This window comes from Passer montanus, unplaced genomic scaffold, assembly GCF_014805655.1.
Source record: "Passer montanus isolate IOZ18808 unplaced genomic scaffold, ASM1480565v1 scaffold101, whole genome shotgun sequence".
NCBI classification, from domain to species: Eukaryota; Metazoa; Chordata; class Aves; order Passeriformes; family Passeridae; genus Passer; species Passer montanus.
This window is the reverse complement of record NW_024356616.1, coordinates 1,995,413-2,021,160: the sequence shown is the minus strand read 5'-3', so window position 1 is coordinate 2,021,160 and position 25,748 is coordinate 1,995,413. Positions and strand designations below refer to the sequence as shown.

General features: G+C 49.8%; 1 protein-coding gene across 1 annotated transcript in view; it reads left to right on the top strand.

Moving 5' to 3' along the window:
- Positions 1-25,748, top strand: part of ANTXR1 (ANTXR cell adhesion molecule 1) — a 58,492-nt gene that overhangs the window by 13,350 nt on the left and 19,394 nt on the right. Inside the window, exons 8-14 of the mRNA XM_039715710.1 lie at positions 1,129-1,209; positions 7,619-7,679; positions 9,866-9,964; positions 13,818-13,887; positions 14,143-14,221; positions 16,011-16,106; positions 25,435-25,476. Coding sequence (XP_039571644.1) covers positions 1,129-1,209; positions 7,619-7,679; positions 9,866-9,964; positions 13,818-13,887; positions 14,143-14,221; positions 16,011-16,106; positions 25,435-25,476 — 528 coding nt within the window. The remainder of the gene's footprint in view (positions 1-1,128; positions 1,210-7,618; positions 7,680-9,865; positions 9,965-13,817; positions 13,888-14,142; positions 14,222-16,010; positions 16,107-25,434; positions 25,477-25,748) is intronic.

The window sequence follows — 25,748 nt, the reverse complement described above, 5'->3', positions numbered from 1 at the left end:
GACTTTTCCCAGGTTTTTCAGCTTTTAGAAAAGGAGTCAAGCCACACTGGCTTCAGAACAATCTCCCTTGGATCAAACCCAGAGACTGGTGTGACCCAAAGTCACAGGAAGAGCCAAGAGGGGATAAAAGTGGCACAGAGACCAGGCCTGAAGCAGCAGACCCCAGACAGCTGCTCCTTAAAGCATTCAGGTGGTGAAAAATGAGCTGGAATTACACGGCTGTGTCTGAAATCCCAGCATGGATGAGGACTGGGGGGGATGAGCTGTGAACATCCAGCTTTTCTCCAGCAGCCCAGGCAGAGTGAGCTGCCTCCCTGCCCTCCTGGCTCCTCTGGGTGCCAGGGGCAGCCCGTGGCCTTGGGCAGGAATCTCTGGCTGCTCTGCTGCCTCCGGGAAGCTGCAGAGAGGCTCTGGTACCTCTGCCAGGGGAGATTTACTGGAACAAACCCTGGCCTTGAAGCACTCCAGCAGAGGCATGGAGAGCTCATTACTGCTGGGCTGGCCTTGGAGCTCTGCCTTAACCCTTGGTGTGCTGCTGCCAGCTGAAGCTGCAGGCAGGTGATGTCCTGAGCTCAGGCAGGTGATGTCCTGGCTGTCCTGAGCTCACCACCTCCTCAGGAAGGCTCCTCCTCTTCATCACAGAGGTTTCTGAATCTCCTCTGGGACCTTCCAGCCTCCTGTCAGAAAACATCCCCTGCTGTGTCCCCGACTCCTCTCTGAACACAGGCCCAGCATCAACTCTCTGTCCTGGCAGGAGAGGTGAATCAGGCCTGTGATGTCATTTCAAAGAACTGTGGAAGAGTTCAGGTTGGAAAAGACCTCCATGATTATGGAGTCCAGCCTTCTTTGGGTTCAGCCCTTGCCCTAAAGGTCATTATCCCCTGGGGTACAGTGAAAGCCACACTCTGTCTTGTCTCCAAGTCCTTTCTGATCCCTGATATGGAATTTTATAAAGCCAATCATGCTAACAAGACAAACATTTTGCTGCTTAATAAACCACAGTACAGGGGCAATCCAGAGAGAGTGTTTGAGGGTTTTATTTGCAAGTGGAGAAGTCTTAATTAGCTGCCTGCAGCCTAATTGATCTGACCCTTTGCATTTCTGTTCCTTTTCCTCCCCCTGTGGCAGCTGGCCCGGATTGCTGACAGCAGAGATCATGTCTTCCCTGTCAACGATGGCTTTGAGGCCCTGCAGGGCATCATAGACTCCGTGAGTATTTTCAGCATTTTCACCCCACTCTTGGTGTCACCCTGAGGTTTGGTGTTCCTGTGTTCACCAGAACCTGCTGGAAAATAATTCACTGAATCCCTCAGTCCAAGGGAACCAGCCTTGGTCTGGGCTAAAATGCTGCTTTGAGGTGGAGTTTATCAACTTTAGGGTCTCAGGTTTCCCTGTTCCCAGTTCCTGTGGTGCCTTGGCAAGGCTGAGCTGGAGCAGGGTTACAGAATAAAGCAGGGATTTATGAAAAGGATCTCCTCAGTGGATGCAACCTGGGCAGCACAAGAGCCCAGCCAGGGCTGCACCCAAGGTGAGCCAAAATGGGCACAAAATGAACCCAGGATGAACCAAAATGGGCACAAAATGAGCCCAGGATGAACCAAAATGGGCACAAAATGAGCCCAGGATGAACCAAAATGGGCACAAAATGAGCCCAGGATGAACCAAAATGGGCACAAAATGAGCCCAGGATGAACCAAAATGGGCACAAAATGAGCCCAGGATGAACCAAAATGGGCACAAAATGAGCCCAGGATGAACCAAAATGGGCACAAAATGAGCCCAGGATGAACCAAAATGGGCACAAAATGAGCCCAGGATGAACCAAAATGGGCACAAAATGAGCCCAGGATGAACCAAAATGGGCACAAAATGCACGACAGGTCACGAGGTCTGTGACTTTGATCAGTTCTGCTCCATTTGCATATTGGAGCTAATTGTCAATTACAGCTTTAGGTTATTATGAAGTCCCATCCTTGTTTTTCCCTCTTCATTCCATGTTGTTTGTGCTCTTGGGTGGGATTTGGGTGGTTGTCCTTAATCCCCAGCTGGAGAAGGAATTGTTTTGTCTCCCTACCCTGTGCAGAGAGCTTACAACAAATGGGCACAAAATGAGCCCAGGATGAACCAAAATGGGCACAAAATGAACCCAGGATGAACCAAAATGGGCACAAAATGAGCCCAGGATGAACCAAAATGGGCACAAAATGAACCCAGGATGAACCAAAATGGGCACAAAATGAACCCAGGATGAACCAAAATGGGCACAAAATGAGCCCAGGATGAACCAAAATGGGCACAAAATGCACGACAGGTCACGAGGTCTGTGACTTTGATCAGTTCTGCTCCATTTGCATATTGGAGCTAATTGTCAATTACAGCTTTAGGTTATTATGAAGTCCCATCCTTGTTTTTCCCTCTTCATTCCATGTTGTTTGTGCTCTTGGGTGGGATTTGGGTGGTTGTCCTTAATCCCCAGCTGGAGAAGGAATTGTTTTGTCTCCCTACCCTGTGCAGAGAGCTTACAACACTTCACACGAAGCTCAGAACTGCACACTAAAGCAGCACAGAAGCTGGAAAATACAAAAGTTAAAGCTGAAGGCATCAGCTGGCATTTCCTGCAGGGGTTGGGAGCAGCTCCAGTGGCTGGGCTGATTTGGGTGCTTCCCCTGGCTCCAGAGGATGGGCAATCCCTCTGTGGGGATTTGTGTGTTCTCATTTTGGGTGACAAAACCCAGAGGAAAGCTCCAGCGTGGAGCTGGGCAGGGGGCAGCCCTGGGGGGCTCAGATTTCTGTGTTTGCTGTGCTCACACACTATTTGGACAATGCAACTGCAGCAGAACCCTTCCCTCAGCACAGGCTCAGCTTCCCCAGTGCTCTCACATGGACATGGAAGCCAATCCTGGTTTATTGGTTTTCCTGGCACTGGCTGAGCCTGGATCTGCTGCCTGAGCTCTCTTGGACAGTCAGGTGCTGCTTGTCATTTCAGAAAGCAGCACAACAACAACAGCAAAGCAACGGTTTGCTTTCCCAGCCCTGCATTCCCTCTGCAGCTGCTTTTAATGAATCCCAGCTCTGCCTCCCCTTCCAGTTGTGCTGAGCAGCATTTCAGCCTCCAGGCAGCCAGGCAAGCTCCAGCTGAGGGGGGCAAGATTTCCCAGCCTGGCAAGGAGGGTCACAGGGAAGGGCAGGATCTGGTGGATCTGTGACCTGAGCCCTGGAGAGGAGTCCCTGCAGCAGCCTGGCAGAAGGGAAGTGGTTTTGTGTGTGAAAGGAATGGCAAGAGGGCATGAATCACTCCAGAGAATAACAAACAATCTGCAGATTCCTGTTCTAGCTGGGAAATCAGGGCCCTCTTCCCTGCTTCTCTCCTCCTTGCCAAAGGCACCCCTGTGCTGGAGCAGCTGTGGTCACAGGGAGTGTTAATGGTGGAAGGGATCTGGGATCTGGAAACTCCTCCAGTTCCTGTGCAGGAGCTGGCACAGCAAGGATGCAGAGCCCCTGGAGAGAGGCTGCAGCACGGGATGTGACAGGAGAGCTGCAGAGATGATCTGGAGCAGCTCAGGAGCTGTGCACACCTGGCTCTGCAGGGATTTGGGGTGAGCTGCCCTGGCTCTCCCCCCCTGCCCCGTCTGGGTGGGGTTTTCCTGCCCCTCTGTGTGTGCAGGTGGGCTTGGCAGCCCCTCTGGAGCTGGGAGGGCTGGAGCTCAGGGCTGGCCCCAGCTCCTGGGGTGGTGGGGCTGGGAATGTTCCTGAGCACCTGCCCTTCCCTTGCTGGGGAGCCAGAGGGGCTGAGGGAGCAGCTGCAGATCTGCTCCTGCTGTTCCAGCAGGGACTGACCCCTCCAAGCCCTGGAAAGTGAGAGGAAAATCCAATCCCACGCTGAGGTCATGTCTAAAAACACAATTCTTGCAGTGGGTGTTCAGTGGGGTATGGTCCTTTCCCTCCCATGAGTTCTAATGTGACTTTTTTATTAAGCAAACCAATTTTTTTTTTCCTTCCTCATCATGCAAAAGCCACTGCTGAAACTCCAGCTTCCCCCTGCTAATGATTGAGTGGTTTGAGTTTGTCAGGAGGGAACAATCTGGAGCAGGAGCAGATCTGACTGATTGCTGCAGGCTGGGAAACCAATGGAAGGAACTGAATTATTCTATTGAATTTTCCTTTGCTGTGAAAAATTTCTGGAAAAGATCACAACCCGTCAATTTAAAGCAAATGAAGCAAGTCCTAGAAGAAAACCTGAAATTCAACCTAATCTCCTGGCTTTGGTAGGAGTGCTGGAGGCAAGGAACGTGAGAGTCAGGGTGGGATCCTGTCTTCACCTTGCTTTGAGCTGTGACAGGAGCTGGCTGAGGAGCAGCTCCTGGGACAGGAAAATCCTGATTTTTGCTGTGTGTTAAACCATGGCACCAGCCTGGAGCTCATCTCAGGCCAGGGGTCTGGGAGCTGCAGTGCTGATGGGTGAGAAGTGAAGCAGTCTGGGACTGGCTTGTATGAATTCACAGGTGGTTCATCCTTTGAGGTTTAACTTCTTTGTGCTCCTTTTGGGTCATCCTTTCCTGTTTCGTTTCTGTCTCTGCTCCTTTTGGGTCCTCTTGCAGTGGTGCTCAGCTGCTCTCAGTGTTTTCCAGCTCCTGCCTCAGCTCAGGATTGATGTGGCAGCTCAGGAAGTTTTAGCTTGGGAATTCACTGAAATTCTCCTGTTACACAAATGTACTGAATGCACTGAATTCTGTTACAGAAATGTACTGAATACACTGAATTCTGTTACAGAAATGTACTGAATACACTGAATTCTCCTGTTACACAAATGTACTGAATGCACTGAATTCTATTACAGAAATTCACTAAATTCACTGAATTCTGTTACAGAAATTCACTAAATTCACTGACTTCTCCTGCTGCACAAGGGTTTCCTGGGGCACTGTGAGGAATGTGCTGATGGCTTTGTGTGCCCACCCTGAGCTCCAGACCTCAGTGGAGCAGGGGGAGGGCTGAGACCCCTGGGGGGGACAGGGATGAGGGGGAGTTCATCCCAGGCACTCCTGCAAGTGCAGATCCCACACTGGACACAGGACATGTTTTACCCCACAGTGCTCCTTGTTAATTTTAATGGTGTATGATCAGCTCTCTGCTTCTTTCTTCCCCCAAATGCATCTTTGAGAAGGGCCTGAGGGTATTTATTTTACTTATTTCTTTTACTTAGCTCGTGTGGCTGTTGCTGGACAGGAAACACTCCATAAATAAATGGCTGTTTTTTTATTTGCAGCAGACTTTGGCACTCAGTAATTGAACAGAGCTTGCTAATGAGCACCTGGCATCACGCTGAAGGTCATTAACACTGACACTAATTAGCTAACAATCTTCTAGGACACTTCTGCATGCTGTTTGCTGGCTGGAATTCCCAGATTTGGGGGGAAGGATGTTGAGGAGAGTGGTGCAGGGACCTGGCTGGGTGCAGAATGTCCAGTGGGAGCTTCCAGCAGCTGCAGAATTTCACTGCCCTCCTTGCCTTGGGCTCCAAAAGGGCCCAGTGACCTCCAGGGGAGTGAGTCAGGGGGTGGCATGAAGGCTTTGAATCCTTTTTGGGTGTCTTTTTTAATGAGAGGAGACATAAAGGTTTGGGGTTTTTTTGCAATGGTTCTGCCTTTTCTGCCTGGTGTTCACTTTAAGTAAGGGCGTGTGCTTGGAACATTGGGAACTTTATCTAAATCAAAATAAATATTGCCATTGGCACCGTGGAAGTGTTTAAGGGCAGGTTTTGTAGTCATGTAAAGGGATTAGACTGGGCTGGGAGATGTGCATCACCCAACTGAGCCACCTGCCATTTACTTCATTAAAAAAGTGCTGATTGTATTCTACACTCTCTGTGTTTTTCCTTATTCTGTCTATTTTAAATTCCTCTGTTTTAAATTCTTCTCAGTTCTGTTCTCAGCTGTTGACTTTCTCTTTTTTTCCACTTGACAGTTCCTGTAAAACCTTGTTCCTGCAAAGCTTCTCTCTCCTCACCTGTCAGGTGCCACCAGCTCAGAGCATCCTGCCTCCTTCAGCCCCTTGGTACTTTCAGCTCTGCTTTCTGAGTAAAACTTCTGTCTAAACGTTTTAAAGCTTCAAACTTCTGTTTAAATGTTTTAAAAAGCAAAGCCTGGCTCTGTGAGTAGCTTTTGCAATTTGAGGCAGGGAGCTGTGACTGTGGAGAAAACAACAACAACGACAACAAATTCTCTTTTCCTTACAGGGTTTATTGTATTGGTTGCTGTTCATTCCTTACAGATGTTTCAATTTAAAGTTGGGAAAATAGTTTTCATGCTGGATTTGAGTCACCAGAGGATGCTTGGCTGACATTTGCTTGCCTCTTGGAGCTGAGCTGAGTTTTGCTGGGTGTCCCCTGGAGCTGGGGCTGGGGCTGAGCCCCCCCAGCTCTGCCCAGGCTCAGCTCTGGCTGGGCAGGAGGAGCTTATTATTTATTACATAAATAATAAATAAATAATTTATTATTTCTTTATTATTTATTTATAATAATAATGAAATAATAAATACATAATAAATCCCCTGCCCTGAGAGCCAAGCCCGAGCCAAGCAAATCGCTGCAAAAAGTTCTTAAAGCCAGGGCCAGCCCTCCCAAAGACTCTGCTCTGTTAAGCCTGGCTTAAATGGAGGAGAATTGTCTGTGCTTGGTCTGAGCAGCCTCGGGTGAGCGCACATAAACCAGGTTCAAACAGAAATCCCAGCCCCTGGGGTGGGGCTGGAGGGCTCTGTGGGAATTTCTGGGATGATTTAGGGCAAAGCTGAACAGTTCAGCTTAAACTGGAGATGTTGGAGTGGAGCTTTGGGCCCAGAGCTGCTCTGGAGAGGGAGGTGGGGCTGCCCAGGGGGGGCACTGATGGTCTCCACAGCCCTGGGAGTGCCTGGGGGCTGCAGATAATGAGAAATCATTTCAGAATTATTGCAGAATCCAGGGAGGGCACTGATGGTGCCACCACAGCCCTGGGAGTGCCTGGGGGCTGCAGATAATGAGAAATCATTTCAGAATTATTGCAGAACCCAGGGAGGGCACTGATGCAGCCCTGTGAGTGCCTGGGGGCTGCAGATAATGAGAAATCATTTCAGAATTATTGCAGAACCCAGGGAGGGCACTGATGCAGCCATGGGAGTGCCTGGGGGGCTGCAGATAATAATAAATAATTTCAGAATTATTGCAGAACCCAGGGAGGGCACTGATGCAGCCCTGTGAGTGCCTGGGGGCTGCAGATAATGAGAAATCATTTCAGAATTATTGCAGAATCCAGAGAGGGCACTGATGGTCTCCACAGCCCTGTGAGTGCTTGGGGAGCTGCAGATAATCATAAATAATTTCAGAATTATTGCAGAATCCAGGCCACAAAGCCCTGGGACAGGGGACAGCCTGGCACCCCTCACCTTGGCACCCTCACCTTGATTCCCCTCCCCTTGGCACAGCTCAAGGAGGGCAGTGCCAGCTGCCTGGGGGGGTTTAGAGTGGGAAGTCAGGAGCTGCAGTTGTGCCCCCAGTGCAGGCTGCTCTGGTGGGTTAAAGGTTTATTTCCATGGCTGCGTCTCAGTGGAAACAAGGCTGAGGGATTTCACGTTTTGTCTCTTGCAGATTTTGAAGAAATCCTGCATAGAGATCCTGGCAGCAGAGCCCTCCAGCATCTGTGCAGGGGGTAAGTGTGAGCAAGGCCATGTTCTCCCTGTGGCCTAAAATACAATTTTCAGTCCACCCCTGGTTGCTGATTCATTAATTACCAGAGGCTAAATATTTCACTTTTGTTTTGGGGTGAATTTCTTTTTCACCTCAGTTTGCACTGCCCCACTTCTGCCAAGTGATGTCAAGTGGGATTTTCTTACAGAAAATTCCAAAGTTTTGCAGAAATGTTCTCCTGTCAAACCACTCTGCCTTACTTGGCTGTGGATGCTTGAAGTAGATGCACTTGAAAAGATATTTACATACTTACTCAAGTGATAAACAAGGATGCTTCTAGAACACAGATGGCTTGAAATCATCATTTATAACCATCTTTAACACTTTCTGAGGGCTTTGATCTTATCACTGCCACTCCTTGTGCCTGAGTGGAGGACAGGGGTAGAAGAGCTGTGCCCAGAGAGGAAATGCAGAGGGTTTATAAAAGCTCTTTGCATCAGAATTTGGCCAGGGCTTCACAAGAGGAGCAATCCTTGGAAAACCCATCAGTTTTTTAGATCCTCACTTCAGAACCTCCAAGTCTGGGCACACAGTCCTTGCCCTTGGCCTGCAGGGAGTTAAATCCCTTTGGGACTGATGGAAGTGCCACTGGCCACACAAATAATGTGAATTATTGTCCTTCAAATCCGTGTTTGCAGGCACAGCTGAGACACCTCTGCTTTTCACGTTGCTGTGCAGGTCCCTGAAGGATGCTGGCAGCTTTTTCCTTTTATTTTCTTGTTTGCAAGGAGGGCTCTGTGTCACCCGAGGCCACTCTTGCACTGCTGGCCTGTCCAAGGTGGATTTCAGCACAGCCATCCCTCTGAAATGACAATTCTGGGGGGTTTGGCCATGCAGGGGCACTGGGCTGATATTCCAGCCCCAAGAGGTGCTGCTGATATCTCTGATTTTTGTTCTTTTTGCTTGAACCCCCCAGAGCCTGAGGATTCTGTGATTCCCCTTGGATGTTCAGCAGCCCAGAGCTCTTGTGCCCTTCCCAAAAGCTGTCCCCAGCACACCAAGGGCCTGGAGCAGCTTCCCTGCATGTGCTGGGATGGTTTTCAGCTTGGCTGCAAACCAGTGGGGCCTGGAAGGGAGCCCAGATTCCAGAAATCTGCTTTTCCTGACAAATGCACTGTGCAGGCCCCGGGGGAGCTGAGGGGAGATGGGGGCTGTGAAATGCAAGGGCAGAGAGCTGAGCCTGCCCAAAAAGGAGCTTCCTTGGTGCTCCTGGGGGTTTTAAATGCAGATTTAAATCCTGGGGGTTTTAAATCCTGTCCCTGATGCTCTAGGGTTATTCCAGTTTTGTGTTCAGGTCCCATTCCCCAGGCAGGCTGCAGTGGGGATGAGCCCAGTGCCTCTCCCAGAGTTCTGCTTCCTTTGCAGCCCCCTGGGAAAGGAGCACTTAAACTTCTCCAAATTATCTCTCACTAGAAGGTTTTTTTGCCTTTCTTCACCCAAATTTGCTGCCATTGAAAAGGGCTCAGTGTCCTGGAAGCTTTGTGCTCCCACTGCAGCCAAGTGTGTCTGTGCTCAATTCTTCCCTGCTGCCAGAAATCCAAGCTGAAATTGGGCATGTCAGGAAAATGAATCCACAAACACCAGAGATTTATGTCCAAAAAGGAGACAGAGGAGTCCTGTAACTTTATTCCAATAAAGGGAGAGGCCATGGGGCATCCCCCTGGGGTGTCTCGGATTTTTGGAGGACTCAGCCTCCTTTTTATCCCAATTTCCCTTCTCTTTTTCCCCATTTCTGAGGTACTTGAGAGGTTCAGATTTCCCAGAACACCTGATACCAGAGATTTCCCTCTAATGTACAGCCCTCCCTTTTAATTTTTCGTTCTTACGGAATTTGGGGGTTTTCCTTCATTGTTTCTTTCACCTTTAATGCCCAATTTCATTTATCTTTTTGTAAAAGCAAACCTCTTTTTCCATTCACAGTCAGTGGAACCCTTCCCATTGCTCCTCTCATCTCTCAGTGCTGGTTTTATCACCAAACTTTATTTGTTTTACAGACAAACCCCTCACTCCTCTCAGGCAGCGAGAGAACAGAATCCCATTCCCAGCAGGTTTTAAATGGTGAAACAGCCAATTTGATCAGCTGTAAACCCCACAATGCCCCTTGCCTGGCTGCTGTGCATCCCAAATAACCCGCTGCTGTTTTGGCAGAGTCCTTCCAGGTGGTGGTGAGGGGGAATGGCTTTCGCCACGCCCGCAACGTGGACCGGGTGCTGTGCAGCTTCAGGATCAACGACACCCTCACCCTCAGTAAGGAGCTCCTGCCTTCCCTCTGCTGCCCTCCTGCCTTCCCCCCGTCCTGTGGACCCTCAAACTCCTTGGCTGGGAGGGCAGAGGCTGTGGGATGAGATTTGGATGTGCAGGAGGCAGGAGGGATTCTTGTGTGAAAGGGAGATGGCTCAGAGCATCCCTGGCTGGGCTGGGAGCAGGGACCAGGTGTGGTTCTCTCATTATCTGAAATTTGGGGTGCTCAGAGCATCCCTGGCTGGGCTGGGAGCAGGGACCAAGTGTGGTTCTCTTCTCATCTGAAACGTGGGGTGCTCAGAGCATCCTCAGAGCTGTGAGCAGGGGATCAGGTGTGGTTCTCTCATTATCTGAAATCTGGGGTGCTCAGAGCATCCCTGGCTGGGCTGAGAACAGGGGATCAGGTTTGTTTCTCTCCCCAGCTGTGTTTTGGGGTGCTCAGAGCATCCCTGGCTGGCCTGAGAACAGGGGATCAGGTTTGGTTCTGTCCCCAGCTGTGTTTTGGGGTGCTCAGAGCATCCCTGGCTGGCCTGAGAACAGGGGATCAGGTTTGGTTCTGTCCCCAGCTGTGTTTTGGGGTGCTCAGAGCATCCCCCAGTGCCTGCCTCAGGTGCTCACAGTTTGGTTCTCTCCCCAGCTGTGTTTTGGGGTGCTCTGTGCCCTGCTCCTGCAGCTCTGCTGAGCAGGGGATCCCCAACCTGGGATTTGTTCAGAAAATGCCTGATTGCTTTGGGGATCCCCAACCTGGGATTTGTTCAGAAAATGCTTCAGGCAGTCCTGGCCCTGCTCAGTGTAAAATAAATGCATTTATTAGCTCTGGAAAGTGCAGGTCTCAAGGCTCAGTGTGTTTTGAGCACCTGGGTAACTTGTTCCTTGGAGCAGGGGGAGTTTGCTGAGGCAAGGCTGGAAATAAAATAGAAATAAATGTAGAAGTGGATACTGTAAAGAATTTCTCCTTGCTCTTACAGCAGTGCATCTCAGGAACAGTTGTGATAGATAATTTTTCCTTTCATTTGGTAGTTTCTTGGTAGGTGGGGCAGAGAACTGGGGAGGTGTTTTGGCTCATCTGAGGTGACACAACTCAAACCCTCTCCCTGAGAGAACTGAAGCAGGATTTTATGGAAACCTCATGGAGGTTGGAAAGCTCAGCTGTCTTTGTTTGCCTCAAACCTCTGTGCCTCTGATTGCATCAGGGAGGGAGGTATTTTTAAAGATAACACTAAGCCAACAGTTCCTGAAACCTTAAATTATCCCAGATGAGATGCAGTGAGCCGGGCTAGGATGTGCTGAGGTTAAAGGCATGAGCTAATGGGGTTTTACTGGGATTATTGGCAGGGAAAAGGGGCAGGTGAAGAGAGCAGCGACTCATAATGTTCAGAGCTGTGGGATAAAAAAAAAAGGGGGAACATCTGTAGAAAGCATGAGGGATATTTGGCTGAGCAGAGCTGCATGTTCAGCAGCAGGCTGTCCCTGCCAGCAGCAGGAGCTGCAGGGTTGGGTTCAGCCTGCACAGGGTTAAAAGTGATTCTCCAGTGCAGGATTTAGGCTGCTGTGTGTGCTGAAATGTCTGAGTGTGCCCACACCTGCAGGAGCCAGCCCAGCCAGCCCTGGGCAGAGAGGCTGGGCTCTGTGCTGGGATGGAAGCACAGCAGGGCTGGGCTGGAGCTGCTGCACTCCCTGGGTGCTGCCCCAAGCCCGTCCTTGGCACAGAGAGGCCAGGCTGTGCTCTGTCCAGGCTTCAGGGCAGCATCCAGCCCTGGGGAGTGTGGGGGTGCATCCCCAGCCAACGTCTCCTAAGGATTGGCTCCTGATTTAAAGCCTGGCAGATCTTTCCTTTTCCCCATCTTCCCTTTCTGCTGGCAGCACAGCTTTGCCTGTGATACCCTCTGTGCTCTCCTGCAGCCCTGCCACTCTCAGCACAGGAATATTTTGTTTGCAGTTCCACCCTCTGATTTCCCTGCCTGATCAGACCACTGTAACCCTCCACTGAATCCTTTAATTTTCTAACTTCCTTTCCTTTCCTTTCCTTTCCTTTCCATTCCTTTCCTTTCCTTTCCTTTCCTTTCCATTCCTTTCCTTTCCTTTCCTTTCCTTTCCATTCCTTTCCTTTCCTTTCCTTTCCTTTCCATTCCTTTCCTTTCCTTTCCTTTCCTTTCCTTCCCTTCCCTTCCCTTCCCTTCCCTTTCCTTCCCTTTTGTTTGTTTTTTGTTATTTTTTGAGGGGTTTTTTTGAGGCTTGCTCTTAAAGCATCCTGCATACATTGGGACCTTTTTTATTATTATGCTTAGGAAATATTCCAAGTCCTTGCTTGCCAGAAGGTTCCACCCTGCTAATGGCACAAGAAATGATTCCCTCTTGCTGGGAATGATGGGTTTTCCAGGCTGCACTGAGCTGCTCAGGTGCAGGAACACTGGGGATAGAATTGCAGGAGCCTGAGCAGTGTCAGGTACCTGCTTGGAAGGGCACCCACAGGGCCCAGATGTGTTTTAGTGGGAGGATTGACCCTCCTGTGTTCCTGCACACTGCTCAGGCCCCAGGAATGGCCAGTCTGGGTCATCTGGGGGGGTTTATCCAGCAAACCCCTCCCTGGGATGCAGCAATCTGTCCTGCAGCAGAGCAGGAGATGGGAAGTGTTGTTTTGTTTGCTTTCCCTGGGTGAGTTTTCAGGCAGGAGTCAGCTGGGCCAGAGTTATGCAAACCAAATGGATGCTCCTTTGTTCAGAGCACAGCTCGTTTTTGTGGTGAAACACAAAACATTCTCCAAACAAAACTGATCTGGCCAGCCTGGAGCTCACCCAGAGCTGATAAACCTTCTAGAGAGGCTTGGACTGATGGCAGTGGGCAGGGAGAGAAAGAGAAACAAAAACCTGAGGAGAGCTGAGTAAAAGGCCTTGCAGGATGAAGCAGCTTTTGTTTTGTGGATGCTGGCACGGAGCAGGATTTGGCCTCCTCTCCTCAGCCAAGAGAAAACAAGACACTGATCTTCATTTTCTTGGCATGTGTGCACTGAGACAACGTGATAAATTCATGGGGGTTCATGATATGCTCATAAATCAGGGTGAGGACAGCCCAGAGGGAGCAGACGTGCCAGCACAGCACAGGCAGACAGCTGGAAGAGGGGCTGGGCAGCTCCTGGGGTGCCCCAGTGTGTGGTGGGGCAGAGCCTGACCCCAGTCTGCAGAGGAGGAAAGCACTCGGTGCTCCTGCTCCTCAGGCCTCCTGGGAGCTTCTCTCATCACTTTTGAAATCTGTAATTCAGGCTGGAAGGTGTAGCTGAAGTTCAGATGCTTCTGCCTTAAAATGCTAAATTTTCCATAATGTACAGATATCCTAACTTCTGTAATGTACAGATATCCTAATGTACAGGTATCCTAATGTACAGATATCCTAAATTCTGTAATGTACAGACATCCTAATGTACAGTTATCCTAATGCACAGATATCCTAAATTCTGTAATGTACAGACATCCTAATGTACAGATATCCTAAATTCTGTATTGTACAGGTATTCTAATGTACAGATATCCTACTGTACAGATATCCTAAATTCTGTAATGTACAGACATCCTAATGAACCTATATGCTAACCTGGATATCTCTGTTGCAACTGCACCTGTCCCCCTGCCCAGAGTGTCCCTGTCCCCCTGCCCAGAGTGTCCCTGTCCCCCTGCCAGAGTGGCCCTGTCCTCTGACCTTCCAGAGAGCTCCACACCTTCAGCCCTGCTGTGGCTCACACACGAGGCATCTCCTCATCCCCCATCCCATTTAGGCACCAATGGCAAGGAAAACCCTGGTTTAAACTTGCTTTTTGAGGCCTGTGTGAGTGATTTGGCACTAACCCCATCTTTCCCCTCTCCAGATGAGAAGCCTTTCGTGGTGGAGGACACCTACCTGCTGTGCCCAGCACCTGTGCTCAGGGAAGTTGGCATGTACGTTTCTGTGCCCAATATTCACCCTGCCTCGGGGAGATGGGGCTGGGTCTCCTCCCTGAGTTCTGATTTTCTCTTTGGTTTTCTGTTTTCTCTTTCCTCTCCAAGCTGCCATCCTCTCGTGCTCGGTGCCAGCTGTGCTCTGGAGCACAGGGAGCAGTGGGAATTATCTGTACACGAGGATTTCTGAGCACCCAGGGCATCAGACAGAGGGCTGGGCATGAGCTGCCCTGACTTGTTTCTGTTTTTTTCCAGGGAAGCAGCCCTTCAAGTCAGCATGAACGATGGGCTGAGCTTCATCTCCAGCTCTGTCATCATCTCCAGCACACACTGTGTAAGTTGTGGCTCCTGAAATGCTTCTGGGGGTGCTGGGATTTGACTCCAGGTGTGTGTCCCAGCAGCAGCAGGGCTGCCAGGCTGGCTCTGAAGGACGTGTGCCCCCCTCAAAGGGGAGTTTGAACGTGTGGCAATGTGACATTTTGGGTGTGCCACAACGTGGCCAAGCCTTCACTGAACACCTCAGGCTCCAGATCTGTGCCTGGGGAAGGCTGAGCTGGAGCAGAGTTACAGAATAAAGCAGGGATTTATTAAAAGGATTTCCTCAAAGAATTCACCTTGGGCAGCACAAGAGCCCAGTCAGGACTGTACCCAAGGTGAACCAAAATGGGCACAAAATGCATGACCTGTCACAAGGTCTGTCACTTTTATAAGTTCTGCTCCATTTGCATATTGGAGTTAATTATCCAATTATAGCTTGAGGTTATTATGAAGTCCCATCCTGCTTGTTTTTCTCTCCTCAGTCCATGTTGTTTGTGCTCTTGGGCAAAGATCAGGTTGTCTTGGTCCAAGTTCTCCAGAAATTCCTCCTGCACCAGCAGAGGGTTTGGAAAACGCTCTCAGACCTGCTTGTTCTTCCATTACTCTGCATCCTGGAATGGTGGCAGGTCCTCAGGCCCTTGGGCTGCAGGGATTCAAGCAGGCACCCATTTCTCACCCACCAGGTCAGCCTGTCCCTGGCCTGTCCCCAGTCTGGCACCGTGGCCCTGACGTTGGGTGGGATTTGGATGCCTGGCTCCTGCAGCAGGGACATCTCAGAGAGGTTTAGGTCAGGTCTGGGAGCAGCAGGGAGGCTGGCACGGCTCAGGGAGGCTGGCACATCTGCTGTGGGTTAAAGCTGAGCACCAGGAGTGCTGCAAATTCGGGGCTGAGCTGGGCTGGGCAGCATTTGCAGTGCTGATCAGCACTGGAGAACTGCAGAAAATGGGTTTGACCTGGGAGAAGTGTCCCAGCCCGAGAGGAGGGGACCTTGTGGAGTTAGTGATGGGGAAACTCCCTGTGTGTCCTTGTGCTGGATGCTCAGAGCTCTTGGAAAGCTCCTGGCAGAGCTGCTCTGAGTCAGCACAGCTGAGAGGAGCAGCAGGACCTGGGTCACGGGCCCTGGAGATCTCTGAGTTTGGAGTCAGCTCTCACACCAACATCTGGCACGTTTGGGCTGCAGCAGGGAAGAGCTGCAGGGAAATTGCTCAGACTGCAGTGAATCCTTGCCAGGATTGTGGCTGCCCCATCCCAAGGCCAGGCTGGACAGGGTTTGGAGCAGCCTGGGACAGTGGCAGGTGTCCCTGCCATGGCACTGGGTGGGCTTTGAGGTCCCTCCAACCCCAACCCACTCCACGATTCCATGACTGTGTTGTGAGCTCTTCAAATCTTTACTTCAAGCCCTCACCTCAATATTCTGGGGGATGTTACATGAATTTTAACCTGAGTTAAGTGATGAAAGTGCAGGGGTCAGAACAAAATGCGTGATGTGAACGATGCCAAACCTGTGAGGGCAAGGAGAGGTGCCAGCCCCTGTGCAGGGAGGTGCTGGGGAGGGCAGGTGCCACCTTCCCTGTGTGAGGAGAGGGGAGGGCTGCACCTGCTCTGACAATTACATGGGTGTAATAATAATAATAATAATAATAATAATAATAATAATAATAATAATAATAATGTGGCAGCAAATAGAGAGAGGCCTTGGGGACACATCTGGGGCAGGATGTGTGAGGACAGCTCTGTGTCAGGGGTGTCACAGGTGTCAGGGGTGTCACAGGTGTCACAGGCTGTGCTCTCTGTGTTCTCTCCAGTCCGATGGGACCATCCTGGCCATTGCCTTGCTGATCCTCTTCCTCCTGCTGGCCTTGGCTCTGCTCTGGTGGTTCTGGCCCCTGTGCTGCACCGTGGTAAGTGACACAAATCACCAGCACAAGCAGCATCTGAGGAAGAAATGAGGGGGAGGAGGCAGAGTTTTCCACAGGGCTGATCCCAGAGTTTCTGCCACTGCTGGCTCTGCTTTGGGCTCCTGTTTCATCTGCCCAGCCATGGATTAGACCCATGTTGCCAACACCCAGACCTTCTCAGGAGCCTTTCAGCCTTGTGTTTTGGTCACAAAATGGAAATAGTTTGCAGAAATGAATTCCTTGCCATGCCTGGTGTGGATTTGCACCACGTTGTAAATTTGCACCATGTTGTAGCAAACCTGCAGTGCAGGGCAGGGAGCTTTGCAGCCCCACACTGCAGCAGCCACTCTGTGCTGAGATGTGTTATCCAGAACGGGGATGGAAATCTTGCAGGAAAAATCTCAGTTGTCTATTTCTGTTCCTGGCTGAAAATGGGGATAAAACGCTTCTCCTCACACTAGTTTGGCACCTCTGTCCCAGGATGAAAACCAGAATGGAAAAAATATTTATTTGGACTTTCAGAACAATTAAAAAAAAAAAAGGTTCTAAAATTGGCCAGAGGATTAGCAGCGTGGTAGGTTGCTCAGAGTTATTTGTCTAAACTAGATGGCACACTCCCAAGGGAGCTGGGCCAGCTTTTTGTTGGCACATCTGCATGGAAGTCAGAGGAGATGTGCCCTCTGCAGACTGGGATCTGGAGCACAGAGGGAAAATGCTCTCAGTGATGCTGCTGGTTTAAGGTTCTGTGAAGCAGAAAGATGGAGCTGGTGAGAAAAAGGCATAAATAAAAGCAGCAGGGCATGGAGGGGATGTGGAGCTGTGATTGTGAGGGCACCTGGCTCTGCTGCAGCGGAATCATGTGAGGACAGTGCTCATGTAACAGCCCTGAGTGTGAAAAATAGTCCAGATAAGCAAGGTGGGTGCAGCAGAGAGAGGGAATCTCTGGTCCACATGAAACTTTAAAAGCTTAATATTTTCCAGATTTAAATTCTCCTCTTAAACTCTTTGCTGCAGATAAAAGCTTTTCCTTACTCTCCTCCTTTACCTCCCACGTTCCCTCCTAGCAAGGTCTGCAAGTGGGGACTATCTCACTGATATTTTTCCAATGTAGTCAAACACTTCCCTGTGGCTGTTGGAAAGATTTCATTCCAAGAGGCTGTAGGAAATCTCTTCCACCTCTCTGGGAGGGCATGCAGTGTGTTTGGCAGGGGGTCAGCAGCCAGGATGCCTCCCTGTGCACGCTCACCCCAAAATGCTGTGAAATCAAAGATAAACCATGGAGGAGTGCCCAGCCTGTCAGGGATGGGGACAGGGAGCCCAGCAGAGCTCTGGCTGGGCTGGAAGTGGCACGGGGAGGAATGCAGTGCTGTCAGAAGTGAATTGAGGGCAGAGGAACTGCCTTGCACAACAGCCCAGAGCTCCAACCTCGAATAACCAAACCGCAGACCCGGAGACATCGCCGTGGATTCCAGCCCAGGGACGTCTCTGAGATAATTGGGGATGTGTCAGGGGAAAAAGGGAAAAAAAACACAACAAACTCTTCTCTTACCAAGTATAAATCTGTTTCTGAGCGACAAGCACATTTCTAAACCCTGAAATTCCTCTTGGCGTGCTTTTTAATTGAATAGGAGTCATTACTATCCAGCAGTTCTTCAGGAAAGACACTGAGCCAGCTTCATCCCTGGAGTAAATGGACTGCAGTCAACAGACTCACTCTGGAGGTTTATCTGGAGCCCAGTATCTCCTTGGCACTCGTCCATGAAGGAATGCTGTTTCCAAATGCATCCAAGTTTATTGGTCCCAGAAGGATTCTGGGGTGAAGTCTGGAATTCACCACTCAGTTTACAGTAGAGGCAATTGTTGCTTAGTAGATCAGAACAATAATAACTCTTTGCTGTGCCTGATGTACCAGCACAGGCAGAATTCCCCTGGATACCTGTGCAGGATGTTACAATAGCATGGGAGGCAGGAGGAACCTCTCCAAAGGTTGTAGGAGGTTCATTGAATAACAGAAAACAAAGGAACAATTCTGCTGGGCTGAACTCCCCAGCACTGTGCTCATAACAAGAAGGATGGCAAGGAGGAAGCCAGTACACAGACACCTCCAACGGGGTCACCCCACCTTTCCTGAGCTGAGCAGGTCTGCCAGGCAGCAGATCCCAGCAGATCCCAGCAGATCCCAGCTCCTGGCTGCTCCCAGGCACTGCTTGTCCTCCCATCCCTCTTCTTTCCTAAGCCCAATGCAGACATCCACAGCAGGAACCGTGTGCAGGAGGCTGTTCAGCTGCCCAGGGCTGGAACTGTCCCGGGCAGGAGGCCAGCATGAGCCTCAGGTTTAATGGTGATATAAATCAAATAGCTTTTCATGTAAGCCAAGGAGATAATAAACCTCCAAAACTGGCTTAAGGAGACACGTTGGGAATGGAGCTGCTTCGAGTGTTTGGATGTACAGTGAAGGAAGAATTAGTGTAATAGCTGGAAGGCTTGGCTGTGCTGGGATGGTCTCCCTTCACTGGGATGGTCTCCCCTTGCTGGGATGGTCTCCCCTTGCTGGGATGGTCTCCCCTTGACTGGGATGGTCTCCCCTTGCTGGGATGGTCTCCCTTCACGGGGATGGTCTCTCTTCATTGGGATGGTCTCCCTTCACTGGGATGGTCTCCCCTTGCTGGGATGGTCTCCTCTTGCTGGGATGGTCTCCCTTCACTGGGGTGGTCTCCCCTTGCTGGGATGGTCTCCCCTTGCTGGGATGGTCTCCCCTTCACTGGGATGGTCTCCCCTTGCTGGGATGGTCTCCCCTTGCTGGGATGGTCTCCCCTTCACTGGGATGGTCTCCTCTTGCTGGGATGGTCTCCCTTCACTGGGATGGTCTCCCCTTGCTGGGATGGTCTCCCCTTGCTGGGGTGGTCTCCCTTCACTGGGATGGTCTCCCCTTCACTGGGATGGTCTCCCCTTGCTGGGGTGGTCTCCCCTTCACTGGGATGGTCTCCCTTCACGGGGATGCTGCTCCTCCATCACACTCCTCCATGTCTGAGCCTTTTCCTCCCCTGTGCAGCCATCCAGGGTGGCCTGAGGGGCTGGGCTGGGTTATTTGCCCACAGAATCTGCCCCACCTCGCTCATTTTCATCCTACAGCGATTTTAGATGCAGGGGTGTGGCTGGCAGATAAATGAGGTGTTGGTATTTGAGCATCTAGCAGCAGTTTTTAACTTTAAAGCTGTTTTCTGGAAGTAAGCTTGGAAGAACCCAGCAATCTGTTTGGCTCTCTGTACTGCAGCTGACCAGAAGTTTTGGAAACAAAAAGCTGGATGGAGAAAATACAGAAAATATAGATTAAAACCACATGGCTAAACTGGTGGAAGAGAAGGGGGGGAAATGCATAGGCTCTGCAGAGCTATAAAATGGCAGGGTCCCTGCTGGCTGGCTGGATGGATGGAGATTCCTTGCAAAGATCCCTGGATTCTGATTCCCACCCTCTCCCACGAGCACAGCTCCTCTCGGTTGTGCTGCTCTGGGGAGAAGGGAGCACAGCATCACTCAGGCAGAAAATTCCCCAGGAGCCAGTGAGGGAGGGCAAGGGCTCCTGTGCGCAGCTCCAGGTGATTCTCCTTTGCCCAGAAAAGTGATTTCATGTCTATAAAATTTCATTTCTATAAAATTTAATTTCTGTCTCTAAGGAGAAGATTGTGTTTTATTGCAGCTGAAGAAATTGGGGCAGGCCCCTGCTTGTGTTAGCTTTGAAGTGTAGAGCGGATCTCCAAGGAGAAGACACAGAAGATATGACAGAAATAAAAAGGAAATGTTCCTTTACCCAACTCATACCTCAAATATGAAGCAGTCACAGGACTGAGAGGTCAAAACTATAAATATGTAAGGGGAGAAAAATAGGAAATTAGTCAGATGGATCATGGTTAATGCTATTAAAAATCCTTGTTTATTAAAACAGCAAGAATATATGTTTGGTGTTTTCCAGAAGAATGAAGGTAATTAAGGACAAAAATAATCTGCCCAGTTAACAGCATGCTTTCAAACTCCAGTCCTAATTAGAGGCAAAGTCGTTTATTTCTTATTTTGCACTGTTTGCTTCGTTTTAAATGATGATCTGTCCCATCCTAAAGCAGATATGCTCCTCTGACAAGAAACATATTGCCCCAATTTATCATCTGAAACTGCAGGGATAGTCTCTGTGGGATTGCTGGACACAGAGCTGGTGGAGATTTCTGGGCTCCCAGGGCGGAAAACATCCCAGACACATTCCTGGAATATGCAAAATTTGGACTCAGCCTGTGCTTTCTTGTGACTGAATGGCTACAGAAATTTCAGGGCAACAGAAAATTCATCCTTCCCAATATTTTTAACCTTCCTGGAGGTGGCTAATGGCATTCCTGAGCTTTGCCACTGGGTTATCCATCAGAAACAGCTGCTTCTCCATGGATCTGGAGTTCAGCTAGCAGGGACCTGTCCTTCACCTTGAGCTCAGGTGTTCCTCACCTAAAGAGCAAACCCAGGGCTGAACCTGGAACAGAGACTCGACAAAATGGACAAAATAAGTATTTCTTGCAAGGCCTTAAAAGGACACACCTTGGGCAGCACAAGGGCCTGGCTACACCCAGGTTGAACCCAAGATGGATCCTGGTCATGAGATTTTCCACTTTTAGACGTTTTGGTTCATCTACACCTTGGGTTCAGTTGTCCAGTTACAGCTCCAGGTGATGAAGTCTCAGCCTCCTGGCTCACCCCTTTGTCTTTGCTGTTGTTTGTGCTTTTTGGGCAAGGTTGTCTTTGATTCTCCAGCTGTGAGGGGACTGTTTTGTGAAGAGAACATACCAACACCTAACGTGAAGTTTCAGAGTAACACACCAGGCAACAGAGAATATGAGAAGTACAAAAGCTAAAACTAAAGGCCTCAAACTATTGTGTTCTCCTTCTCCCCAACACAGGGATGGCTTGGGCTCACCCAAGCACTGATGGACAAACAGCGCGGCCTTGCCAAGCCAAGCCTAACCAGGCCGGGCTGGGCCTGGCGCGCTCCCAGCTGCTCCTCCAGCAGCCCCTGGGGCTCATCTGGCCCCAGGACGAGGTGCCCGTGTGGGCTGTGTCCTCACAGGGTCCCTGTGATGGCCTTTTTCAGTCTTTTGGGTTGGTTTTGGTTGTGCCGAGCGAGCCTGGGGCCTGTGGGCCTGCTGGGCCCAGTGCTGTGGGATGGCACCAGGTGCCATTGGCTTCACTGCCTTCCGTGCCCCAAAATGAGGGTCTCAGTGCCCCAGAATGAGGGTCTCAGTGTCCCAAAATGAGGATCTCAGAGCCCCAAAATGAGGGTCTCACTGTCCCAAAATGAGGGTCCCACTGCCCCAAAATGAGGATCTCAGTGCCCCAGAACGAGGGTCTCAGTGTCCCAAAATGAGGATCTCAGTGCCCCAAAACGAGGGTCTCACTGTCCCAAAATGAGGGTCCCACTGCCCCAAAATGAGGATCTCAGTGCCCCAGAACGAGGGTCTCAGTGTCCCATTGAACCCAAGATGGATCCTGGTCATGAGATTTTCCACTTTTAGAAGTTTTGGTTCATCTACACCTTGGGTTCAGTTGTCCAGTTACAGCTCCAGGTGATGAAGTCTCAGCCTCCTGGCTCGCCCCTTTGTCTTTGCTGTTGTTTGTGCTTTTTGGGCAAGGTTGTCTTTGATTCTCCAGCTGTGAGGGGACTGTTTTGTGAAGAGAACATACCAACACCTAACGTGAAGTTTCAGAGTAACACACCAGGCAACAGAGAATATGAGAAGTACAAAAGCTAAAACTAAAGGCCTCAAACTATTGTGTTCTCCTTCTCCCCAACACAGGGATGGCTTGGGCTCACCCAAGCACTGATGGACAAACAGCGCGGCCTTGCCAAGCCAAGCCTAACCAGGCCGGGCTGGGCCTGGCGCGCTCCCAGCTGCTCCTCCAGCAGCCCCTGGGGCTCATCTGGCCCCAGGACGAGGTGGCCATGTGGGCTGTGTCCTCACAGGGTCCCTGTGATGGCCTTTTTCAGTCTTTTGGGTTGGTTTTGGTTGTGCCGAGCGAGCCTGGGGCCTGTGGGCCTGCTGGGCCCAGTGCTGTGGGATGGCACCAGGTGCCATTGGCTTCACTGCCTTCTGTGCCCCAAAATGAGGGTCTCAGTGCCCCAGAATGAGGGTCTCAGTGTCCCAAAATGAGGATCTCAGTGCCCCAAAACGAGGGTCTCACTGTCCCAAAATGAGGGTCCCACTGCCCCAAAATGAGGATCTCAGTGCCCCAGAACGAGGGTCTCAGTGTCCCAAAATGAGGATCTCAGTGCCCCAAAACGAGGGTCTCACTGTCCCAAAATGAGGGTCCCACTGCCCCAAAATGAGGATCTCAGTGCCCCAGAACGAGAGTCTCAATGTGAGCCCCAAAATGGGGATCTTGATGCCCCAAAATGAAGGTTTCAGTGTCCCAAAATGAGGGACGCAGAGCCCCAAAATGAGGGTCTCAGTGTCCCAAAATGAGGGTCTCAGTGCCCCAAAATGAGGGTCTCAGTGTCCCAAAATGAGGGTCTCAGTGCCCCAAAATGAGGGTCTCAGTGTCCCAAAATGAGGGTCTCAGTGTCCCAAAACAAGGATCTCAGTGTCCCAAAATGAGGCTCTCTGAGCCCCAAAATGAGGGTCTCAGTGCCCCAGAGTAAGGATTTCATGCACAGCTGTAAGAATCCAAAGGGGAGAAGGAAAAGCTTTGTGCTGTTTGAAGGCATGGGTGGCAGCGAGTCAGAAATGAGATTTTTTTTATTTTTTTTTTTAAGACTTGAACTTTAGCGAGTCAGAAATGAGAAAATTTTTTTTGTAAGACTTGAACTTTGAAAGGTCGTTCGGGCTCAAAGGCACATGAGACTGAACTCCCCCATCTCCAGCCTTGTCCAAATTAACCAATCCCTGCTGCCAATTTAGGGGCAGCTCAGTTGCTCTTAGAAGTGCAAAGCGCTCAAAAATGGGAGGAATGTCCTTTTTTCCCCCCTCTTGGCGTGGGATAGAAAACACTTGATCTGTTTACAGAAGTCACTCAGTTTGTGTGTACGTGTGTGCCTATGGGAAGGAATGCAAATGTATGGAAAACAGCCATCCCCTCACTTCCAAGTGTGGAATCTGCACTGATACTGGCTGAGAAGTTGGGCTTGGATGCTTAGCTGGACCAAAATTGGATGATTTATTCTGATTCATTCCAATGTCAATGAGAGGAACTCCACTGGAGCCCAGGGGATGCTGCAGGAGGGAGCCAGGAGGTGCAGCAGGTACATTTTGGATCAGATATCTGAATTTTCTCAGTGTCTGATGGGTTTGTGCTCAGGGATTCGGAGCTCTGTTGGCAAATGCCACCCTTCAAAGTGACCAAAATTAATCCAGAAATGTCTCCTGGGTCTTTTGGTGCGTTGAACACTCTGTTTTATTTAGTATTTGTTGTGTCAAAGGACACAGAGGGGATGGTGCTGTCTCCATCTTACACCTCTGATGATGCTGATATCCAGAATTTCCTTTCCTGCCCTGCAGACAGCTTTTCATCCACTTTGCACAGAATCCCAGAGTTATTCAGGTTATAAAAGACCCCTGAGGTCACCAAGCCCAGCCTGGGGCTCATCCCCACAGGGCACTGAGTGCCACCTCCAGGGATGGGGACTGCGAACCTCCCTGGGCACATATCCTCAGCTATTTTTCATCATTTTGGGTCATTTTCTGAGTTTTCGTAGTTTTTGGTCACTGTCCCAGTTTTTATCACTTTGGGTCATTGTCAGTTTTCATTGGTTTTGGTCATTTTTATAGCGTTCATAATTTTTGGTCATTGTCACAGCTCTCATAATTTTTGGTAATTTTCATAGTAAAATTTGGTAATTTTATCATTTTTGGTCATTTTCACAGCTTTCATTGGTTTTGGTAATTTTCATAGCTTTCATCATTTTTGGTCATTGTCATAGTTCTCATAATTTTTGGTCATTTTCAGACTTTTCATAATTTTTGGTCATTTTCATTGGTTTATCATTGTTGGTCATTTGCACAGCTTTCATTGGTTTTGGTCATTTTCATAGCTTTCATAATTTTTTATCGTTTTCACCATTTTTGCTCATTGTCACAGTTTTCACCATTTTTGTTCATTGTCACAGTTTTCACCATTTTTGCTCATTGTCACAGTTTTCACTGTTTTTGCTCATTGTCACAGTTTTTATAATTTTTGCTCGTTTTCACCGTTTTTGCTCACTGTCACAGTGTCACTGTGGCCAGGAGCAGGTGGTGGCAGAGCCTGCTCCAGCCCTGTCTCCTCCCCAGCCTGAGGCACATGCTCCTCATTAATGGAGCATTGCATGACTCGGGCTCTGCAGAGCAAAATAAAAACAGTGAGCTCATCACAGGAGGAAAAACACGAGTGAGAGGAATTGCTGTAAATATTTATATCTTCAGGGCCTTTAAAGTGATTGAGATTTTCCCTTTCTGCATTTAAACGGCCAAGCTGTTGCTGGCTGGGATTGTATTTTTATTTTTATTTTATTTTATTTTATTTTTATATATTTGTATTTTTTAGTTTATGGCAGTGAGCTGTATTAGCCTGATGATGTGAAGAGCACTATGAGGTGGCAGAGCCTCCTGGAATGAGAAAGGAGGAGTGGTGTGGGGGCCAGGCTGGGGGTTATCACTGCTTGGCAACTTCCCCAGGGCAGCTTGCTGCTTTTCTCTGCCTTGGCAATGACCTGAGGCAGGATGTGGACGGGGCAGGAGAGGGAGCTGCTGATTTTCTGTGCCTGCTCAGTGAAGCACCGATGTGAGCCAGCACTGACCGGGGCAGCTGCTGGGTTAGGAGGCTCAGGGATATCAGATTTGGGATTTTCTGTGGCCTCACACGGGCAGAGGTCACCCAGCGAGCAGGGGGAGTGTGGGGCTGGCTTTGGGAGTGGCTTTGGGACACTCCTGCTCCCCTGCCTTGGATTTTCTGAGACCCCAAGGAAGTCGAGGAAATTATGAAACTGACTCCATGTTCTTAGAAGGCTAATTTATTATTATATTCTATTAAATTTTAGATCTCCAACCACATTCCAAAGCAGCAAAACACAGGAGAGGCAAATGAGATAATTATTGTTTTCCTTTTGCTCTGAGGCTTCTCATCTTCCCAGGAGAGAAATCCTGGCGAAGGGATTTTCCCAGGAAATGTGACAGTGACACCCGTGAGTGGCAGAGCCACCCCTGACACACTGGGCTCTAACAGAGGGGTCCCAGCAGCACATCCTCTTGTTTCCTCCTGTGGGTTTGGGTGGTGCTGCAGAACACAGCACGAATTTATGGTTCTCTCTCTTTAATCCTTCCAGATCATCAAGGAGCCTCCCCCACCTCCTGCAGAGGACAGCGAGGTGAGTGACCCTGCCCCCTGCTCTGTGTTGAGGACAATGTTTTGTTCAGAAAAAAGTGATTCAACCACCTCAGAAAAGCTGATTCAACCACCCCAGAAAAGCTGATTAAATCCGTGGGTTCACAGGTAGGAAAGGGCAGCTCAGACAATCCCTCCTCCCTCGGCCAGAGCAGTCAGGCTGTGATTCACACAGGGACAGCCCTTAAGCCTGGGTTTAACTCTGAGTTAGTGGAGCCTAAAGCTGTGCTTAGCTGCCTTCCTGGAAGGGCATGT